Raw genomic sequence first — 9217 nt, forward strand, 5'->3', positions numbered from 1 at the left:
GGTTCATTCATAGGATTGAGGGCATGATCGCTGTTTATGCCCGAGGCGCGAGCCGAGGGCATAAACATCGATCATGCCCGAAATCCTATGAATGAACCCCGTTCATACATACCCAACATTCTTAGCAATTCAATACAGATGAAAATAATAAGGGTTTACAAGTTTAAATAACATTTCCATACCGTTTTCCTTCATAAATTGGAAGAAAATGAGTAGGCCTACTTGCAGGAAGCAGCTCGGCTCATGAGGTCAACGGCCGGGAGTCAACGCGTGATACGCGTCATCTTTTGCGCTTCGCGTGAGATGGGCGCGGTGACATGCGCGTGTACGCAACACTAGCAAATCGTGGATCGTGTTAATTGGGTTCCAACGCTGCGTGACGCAGCTTGTTTATGCCCTGCGTACTGGTCATAAAAGGTATTTATGACCAGCAAAAAAGAGCGCAAATCCAATCACAAACGCCGTTATATCGTGAGTATGTATGAACGTTTGCGCTCGCAGCGCGCGAAAACTTTTTACACCCCCCCCCCCTCTACGTGCCGAAAAACTTTTTAACCCCCCCTGTTCATACACCCAAAACTTTTTAAACCCCCTATTCAGATCTCCTATGATTTTATGACACCCCTACATATTTTCCAGCCCCCCCCCACCAGAGTATTTCTGAACACTCCCTAAGCCCTTTTTCTCAAAACAGCAATTTTCAAGTTAGATCATTTTACCAAATCAGGGCCGAGTGGCCCATTTCCAGATGCATTTCCAAAATTGCAATAGCGCCATCTTGTGGCTAAACCTGTAAAGCTTCAACATAAACAAAGATGTCGGCGTATCAATCAGCTGGAGGAGCTCTGAAATTAAAAGGAATTGGAGACTTGGGAAATAAAAAGTAAGTTGTTTATTACAGTCCTAAAGATGCTTGATTGCATACGGATTATTTTCTGCTCGACGGAGTCTTTGTAGATGCAGTTTTATTCAGTGAACTTCCCGAAAAACATGACGAGTTGACGACAACTTTAAGCTTACATCATCAGTCATGTCAGTATAGACGTTCGCCTTTCGTATCTCTTTCCTTGTTGGAAAGGTATAACGTTGAGGAGATAGGAACATGTACAGAAGATACGGGACCTACTCTGCCATGTTTGGCTGAGTAACGGTACATGAACACGGTCTTTTGTGCCTATGTAAATTAGTCATTGTGTAGTTCACCACGTAAACTTGTATGGCTCAAAATTCGGATGTCCAGATAGTATCAGTTTGTGAATGAGGACATCGTATAAGTTCCTTGTACTAGTCATTGTGTAAAGCTGTGTTTATACCCAGACTGAATCAATGTCGCTAACTACACAAGTTATGTGTGCAATTTTAGAGAACGTTGACCGACAGAGGGTGTCAATATAGGCCTACGTGTCGCTTTTGAAAAACAGCGAATCATGCGCATGCTCAGCAGGCAAATACGACAGCGATTTAGTACACTGACCATGCGTGCGATTCAGGTTTCTCCAAAAAGCGATTGAGTATAAATGCATCTTTAGAAATGACCGCGTGATGTGTGTTCTCAAGTGGGTTTTATCATGTTAATTAGTGACCTCGATCAAGCATTGAAATGCTGTCATTTTTTGTACTGGATCGTTCAAGCATCTCCAACAAATTTTTCAATGTAAGTGCCTCTGGCCCTAGTAGAAGTAAAAACGGATACTATGAATGGCCAGAGTTCTAGGGCTATGTCAGTACGACTATAATTATATCAATAACATCATCATGATCATACTACACTGTCGGCATGAAAGTCAAAATCAAATTGGTCATCAAACCATATCATTTTATATCAAATGAAAGCCCTTGAGTAAAGAAAGCCAAAACTGAAAACCTTTTTGTCATATAGCACTTTCCATAACAAAGTTACATCTTGTCAAAGTCAAGATTGACTCATCATCCAAAACATGATTCATTTCAACCCAGTTGTAGTAACTACAAATTTCGAACGTTTGAGGACTTGTTCTCAAGTTGTAGCATTAAAGCAATATTATAACATTATCATACAAAAAAGATTAGCATTTCTTTGACATAAAATGTTAGTTTTACTGTCAGATATATCCCTTTTATTTTTGAGCCGAACAACTACGTCAAAGCAAAGGAAATTGGAATTTACTACCAGCGCAGATGTCGCCATACGTACCACTCCTTCGGTCATGTTATGGTAATGCGACCCTTTGTTGTGTAGATCACCGTCCCGCACTGTGTGTTATGAACATCGTGTATGCGTTCGACTAATAATTCCATCGTAATAATAAGACGCCGGTTCCGGCGCTTTATTCAAAATATCGGATTTTGACAAAACTACAGCACCTAGAGTCTTGATTTTTGCAGGGTATATTGGTTTAATAAAGTACAATATAATTGTGTAAAAAAATGAATTTTAAAAAATCAGTGAGGGCGTCCTCAACAGCAAATGTTATAATATGGCTTTAATTAGTAGCATCAAATTGTAGTGTTAATTGTTTTCATTATAAATGTCACAAAATATTAATATTGACAATAAAAATAAAGCTACCTGTTTGACCTCTCCATACATTGCTCACCTGTGTTTTCATATCATATTCTGTGTGGTGTAAAATGATTACAAATGTGTAATTTGCTAGTTCCACGGTCGGAGCCATGAGTTCCAAGACCAAGCTATGTGTATGTGTCGCTGTGATTTAGCGTGCATTCATCACCATATTCACATGTAGGCTTACGTACATAGTCGTGGAGTGGACTTTTTGCTGCTCATAAAAATCACTCAAAAATCATCTTTTTAAATATTTCTTTGGACAAAAGCTGATGCATAGAATAAGTTCAGCAATCACAGATGACATACATCAGTGACACAGGTTTCTAAAATGAGTATTTTGCTAGATATACTAAATGAATGAATGAATCTTTATTTCATAAATAAAAAACAACAAAATACAAAGAAATTCAACATCGAAAAAATAAAATAAAACAAGAGACAATTATGGAGGAGATGATCAAAAGGCCAATAAGGCCAGCATTGACCATCCCCTTACAGAACTAAATTAATACAACAACAAACAAACAAGAGTATATAAAAGCCTATCACACAAGAACAAAAACGGGGCTCCACGAACTAGTTATAAAATGAGATTAGCTGTGTTTTATATTTGTTTCGAAAATGTTTTATTGAGTTCGCTACTTTAAGGTTATCGTTCAGGGATTTCCAATGCAAACTTGCCAAAAGAAAACCCTGACGGGAGTATCTACAACTTGAGAACAAGTCCTCAAACATTCGAAACTTGTAGTTACTACAACTAGTAATTTGCAATCATTTTTGGAGCAATGATTTCTTCGTACCGACGACTAAGTGTGTATGGGAATGCACGTACATTGTACAAACACATACAGAGCACCTGTTTGAACTCCCGTTCGGAGCCGGGAGTTTCAATTATTGGAACTGATTTCAACCAACATTTAATGAATCAATTGCAAAACAAAATGGTATAATGATCATAGCCTCATGATAGGAGCAGCTTTTCTGTGTGAAACTGCTATCAAAATCCCTCTAAAATTCCATATGTGCGATTATCTCATCACAAAAATAAATGTGGGTCAAATGAAGTATAGACAACATAAATGTATAATAGGTTTCCTTGAAAAATCTGTTCTTTTACAAGTTACAACAATGTAATATAATTTTCTATGGAAAATATGTATTGTGTTTGGACCCCGGTTTTGGCCAATTTGGCTGACTAGCAAATGTGTTAACTGAGATTTGCACTTATTGATAAGGCTAAGCCCAAGTAAAATAATAAGTAAATCGCCCGAACTTATTCAAAATTTGGTGAGGGAGGCCCTTATTATTTGTTATTGTGTTTGACCATTTATTTCTGTGTAAAATAGCAATTACAAAGGCTTTGTCAACACTACATGTATCATGAAGACAGGGAGGCCCTAAAATTATATTTTTGTTATTTTGCCAAAGCAAAGCCCTAGCCCCGCCCCTAGCTTGAAGAAATTGTAAACTTGCAATGTGTTTATAAATGATAACCAAGAATTTCTGTTCATGTTTTTGCTTCCCACAACCATTTTCAAAAGTGAGCATTCATGATGAGTGTTTCTTCACACTTCTTCTCGCTTGGCTCTTTAAGGGCTGGGGTATGAACGTTTGGACAGTATTTATTTTGGGACATTAGAGCACATCAGACATATCAATTGCATTCTGAATACGAAGAATGTCATTCTGATATCAAATAATTTTGATTTTTGAAATTGCAATTTGATACACATTTTATGGCAAATCATTAAAAATTGATATTTTTGATATTTAACAGTACTTGAAGTAAACTTTATAAATCTGATGATTTATACTTAAAGTGTATGTAGGTGGGATGAAAAGTCGACGATCAATTGAAAATTTTGACCTTTCGTATTGAAGATATGGATTTTTTTCCCCAAAACACCCAAAAAATTAGGTCTTTTTGGGAAAAAATCCATATCTTCAATATGGAAGGTCAAAATTTTCAATTGACCGTCAGCTTTTCCTCCCTGCTAAATACACTTTAAGAATATATCATTAGATTTATATAATTTACTTTGAGGACTGTTATATATCAAAAATTTGAAAAATATAAAAAAATGTTAATTTGTCATAAAATTTGTATTATATTGTGATTTAAAAAAATGAAAATTATTTGATATCAGAAGACATGCTTCGTATTCAGAATGCAATTCGATAGGTCTGAGGTGCTCTCATGTCCCACAAAAAATACTGTCGAAACGCAATAAACGCTCATTTTGGATCCCTTAAGAGGGTTGGGAATATTGTACCAGATCCAGAATATGCATGGGGCCGGGATGGGCTTTTATAAGGTCTAATCCTTCATCAAGAGCCCAAGAAGAAATGTGTTCAAGGTGTGTTGAGTAGCCAAAATATACATAGAAATTAGTACTCTTTTGTCTCAGTAAATTAGTACAAGTTGAGCTTGAAGTTATATCATTGTTCTCTTTTGTAGGAAAAAGAAGAAGAAGAAGGAAGCCAAAAAGGTTTTAGAAAATATTTCAATGATCAGACAGAGTGGTGAAGATGGTGAGCCTGCAGCAAAACGGGAGTCAAACAATACTACAGATAAAAGGACACCAGCAGAAAAGGCGTTTGCCAAAGTCCAGCAGAAAAGGGTAAGAAGTACTTTCTGTAGGGGTGTTTGTTTTAAGCTGGTTGTTACATACGTGTATTATAATAGGGACACATACTTGGGCTGTAATGGGACCAGAGGATCAAATTAATTACTAAAGCCAGGCTAATTAAATCTTATAAAAGCATGCTGACATGTATGGAGAGAGAAAATAAATAAAGAGTGGAATTAATAAAAGGATTGAGAACAGAGTTGTACATGTAGCTATAGTGGGCAGCAGAGCCACCACTCAGTTTTGGAGCCCACCACTCAGCTGCAATTTAAGCACTGGAGCCCACTACTCAGAGGCCAAAATTGCACTATTTTATTTAATTAGTCAAGAATTTTATCCATTCTAGCGAAAAAATGCTAATATACAAGATAAATATTATCAAATGTCACCCACCACTAAAAATATCCCAGCTACAATCCTGATTGAGAAAGAGAAAAGCCACTCCCAACAAATTAAGTTAGTTTGCTGAAACAATTGCGTGCAAAATGTGCAAATATTTGCACAAATACCACGTTCTTATAATCAAGTTCAATTTCGGTCTTAAAACGGTCTTCCAAATGACAATTTGAATACGGGTAGTTAAAATGTTAAATCTGCTTGGAGGGAGCGCAGGATTGATCTAACACCTAGTGCATGCTGAATTGGCACCCATGCAAAGCCCACTGCCCTCCCTAGCTCCCTAAATGCTAATGATTGATCTCAACTACTAATAATTTACAAAAAGGACAAAAGGACAATGATAATGATATAGTGAACAGGTAGGGCATCAAGATACATGATAGCAGTATGTATATGCAAATATATCATTTGTAGTAAGCACTAATTAGGTCAACTCGTGTATGTCTCATTATAATAATACTAATTTATTTAATCGTGATTTTGTCTTATATTTTAGCAAACTGAGAGGGTACTGGAAAAAGCGTCCAAGAAACACAAGGATCGAGTCGAGGTTAGTAAACAATCCATATGGGTAGGTAATCAATACTAGGGTTGCACCTAGTAGTACACAGACCTGAAACTTTTCCTCTTTTCAGTTGATTTCCTTTTTTTATTCCTGAAATTTACGTGCTAAATTCTTTTATTTTCAGCCCAATTTGAGCCATTTTACCCCAATTTCATGCTGTTCTTCAGCATTTTCAGCTTTTTTTCCTCTTATAAAGACCCTGTTTCTATTTTGTAAAAGGGATTCTGCTTTTGAGTTAAGCTGTGCTCATTGTTTCCATAAGTGTGAATGATGTAATTAAAGCTCCCATTGATGCCCCTCTACATAATTGTTGTGGTTTTCGTACATGTACAAGTGCACTAACCATGTACCTCATCTGAAAATACTGTTATTCCAGTTGAAATACATGTACCTCCTATGGAAGACATGATCTTAATCTTCCACACAGGGAGCGTGAATTTCAAATGGAGTTACCTAAATGGGTGACTCCATTTGTAATCTACACCCATGGGAGATTAAGGTCATGTATTCCACAGCAGGTGTATGGATTTGCAATATAGCCAAATGTACATATGATAACATTACATTTTATTGGTTTTCCTCTTTTTCTCTCTCTCCCATATTGCAGGAATTTAATGGCAAATTGGATTCCTTAACAGAACATTTTGACATTCCTAAAGTCAGTTGGACCAAGTGAATCAAGGACCTGTGTACATCATGGTTAAGAGCATATCGTAAAACCTCGTCTACAAGCATATAGAGTGTTTTTGATGAAAGCAAAATTAATATGACACAGCCGAAAATATGCCAATGCAATAGATTGGTCTCACAATAATACTTGTATTGGTTATTTATTTGCTCAAACTCCCTGATGTTATAATTCTGTTGATGGATGGCGCCTGGATTAATATAGCTCTCACCAAAAGCACTGTGATGCTTGTAGACAAGGTTTTATGGTATCCTACTAGCAAGTTGCAACTTGCGATTTAAAAATTGCCAGTAATTACACAGTGCTAGCGTTTTCACAATTGCTACCAGCGATGTAGTGGCAATGTTGCTTTCAAGTTAACTGCTTGTGATTTGATACTACGACTTATCGACCAGATATCTGTGCAATCACTTTTGGTCACAAAAAAAACACTACACTCATTGTGATTGCCTTGTATGATATGCACTTTAGAATACAAGTGGGATATTATGAGGCCGATTTATAGTGTACTGGACATCTGAATGAAATGGTCACAGGACTAATTAATTTGTTTGCAGTGGCTGAAAATATGATGATGTCATATGTAGAAACAGTGTAAATATTGACTTGCTTCAAGAAACTTCCTGAGTAACTAAGGGAACTGTTATGAATAATTGAATATAGGATGTGGGGTATAAAGTAGAATGGGATGAGTGGCAAGTGAGAATTGTAACAATTAGTGGGTTCGCCGTCAGACAAGTTTAGAACTGTCAAGCTTTCGTCAGGAGTAGCTCTGACTTCTTCAGGACAGAGTACCTAAGAATGAGACATGGCCTACTGATGGCTCTGAAAAACAGTGATTTTTTACAAAATTTGTTGATTTCTACCCCCTGAAATGTACTCCCCCCACACAAAAAAAAACCCATCCTGGCACCACCACTGTGTCTAGCTGTGTAGGACTCTCACATGTAAAAAAATTGAACCTTAAATTTTGTTATAAGTTATATACACAGTTATAAACATCACAAAAAGTAATTACCCCTAACCCCTGCATCAAATTTAAAAACTGAAATAACCAACGAACCAGTTTAGTTCTGCAAATTTTGATCTTATTTATCTGGATAGCTCAAAATGTGCAGCCATGGGGACTCCTTGACTGAAAAAAAGATGCATTTTCAAAAGTTGCACTGAATAGCTGCTGCCAAATACATTCTCTGCATGACTGGTCAAGAATGACCCGCGGTGACCAGTGACGACCAGGCACTCAAGCATGGCAACAAAAGCAACATTTTCAATGTTTTCAGGTGCAACTTTTGAATCTGCATCATTTTCATTCAGAAGGTCACCATGGCAACAAATTTTCGCCTAATGAGGCTTCAAAATATGCAGAACAAAACTGGGGTTCTTTTTGCTATTTCAGTTTTAAATTTTGATGCATAGATTTTGAGTTGTCATCTTGTAGTCGTAAAGAAAGGGGTAATTACTTCAAATGACGAGATGTGTTTACATGACTTAGCACAGCAACTGGTTCAACCTGGGCTTAGGCCAGTAGACAAGTTAACAAAGTGTTCAAAGTGAGCCCTGTGATGCATGATTATTGCGGTCTATACATGTTCAATTTTATTTTATTAAAGACCCTACATCTGTCTACCGCTGAGTCATCAATGTGTTGATGTCAAAATTCAAATGTTTTGTGAACTTGTAAAATAAATAATATTTTTAAACTGAACAGGCACTTCTACCATTTCTTGTATTTTGTGTGCAAATAGAAAGTGGCATCTAGAACAATTCGACTTGATTTTTTTATTTTTTATTTGATTTGTTCGGGTTTTTGACAACCCTGGATAACCCAAGATAGCCTCTATTGAAGCTTATTTCCATTGGGGTCCATTTGAAAACCGGGACGGGTTGGGAACAGGTACAGGTATGGCTCTCTGCTCACGGGACCGACGGCTTAACGTCCCCTCCGAAGGACGGAGTACTTTCATGATTCACTTAACCAAATCTAAATGAATCATGGGGAGCGCGGAAGTCTGAATTTAATCTACAGAGGTTGCCAATTAATTTCAGACTTTTTTTTTCTAAGTCAATATCCCAGCAAATCGCCACCGCCGGGAATGGAACCCGGTACCTCATGCACTAAAGGCAAGTACTCTAACCATTGCGCCACGCTCTCCCACACCTGTGCTGTTTCTGCATGTCTCTCGTGAAGAGCAAAATAGTGTACCTCCACATTATTTTGCCATGTAACTTGTATCATTTCAAGAAACACAAAGGAAATCTATAGACAAAAACTTGTTTCCATCACATAAGATAAAATTTATTTTCTTCCATTATAACCACCATACATCACAATAATTTGAATTGCATAGAAATTTACTGTTACAATACATGGTAGAAAATTGATA

At 37.0% G+C, this 9217-nt stretch overlaps 1 protein-coding gene across 1 annotated transcript; it reads left to right on the forward strand.

Annotated features, from left to right (window-relative positions):
* Positions 1 to 766: 766 nt before the first annotated feature.
* LOC140145871 (protein FAM32A-like) lies at positions 767 to 8538 on the forward strand. Its single transcript, XM_072167567.1, has 4 exons — positions 767 to 883; positions 5007 to 5169; positions 6074 to 6127; positions 6750 to 8538. Exons 1-4 carry the CDS (start codon positions 816 to 818, stop codon positions 6816 to 6818), a joined length of 354 nt encoding a protein of 117 aa, XP_072023668.1. The 5' UTR covers positions 767 to 815; the 3' UTR covers positions 6819 to 8538.
* The last annotated feature ends 679 nt before the right edge of the window (positions 8539 to 9217 follow it).

Source organism: Amphiura filiformis, chromosome 2 (assembly GCF_039555335.1).
Source record: "Amphiura filiformis chromosome 2, Afil_fr2py, whole genome shotgun sequence".
NCBI lineage: Eukaryota > Metazoa > Echinodermata > Ophiuroidea > Amphilepidida > Amphiuridae > Amphiura > Amphiura filiformis.

What these genes read in the sequence shown, in the direction of transcription:
- LOC140145871 (XM_072167567.1), top strand. Translation starts at nt 816, where the DNA reads ATGTCGGCGTATCAATCAGCTGGAGGAGCTCTGAAATTAAAAGGAATT. An exon ending in GGAGACTTGGGAAATAAAAA is followed by an intron (nt 884 to 5,006) that starts GTAAGTTGTTTA and finishes TCTCTTTTGTAG; the next exon opens with GAAAAAGAAGAAGAAGAAGG. An exon ending in CCAAAGTCCAGCAGAAAAGG is followed by an intron (nt 5,170 to 6,073) that starts GTAAGAAGTACT and finishes CTTATATTTTAG; the next exon opens with CAAACTGAGAGGGTACTGGA.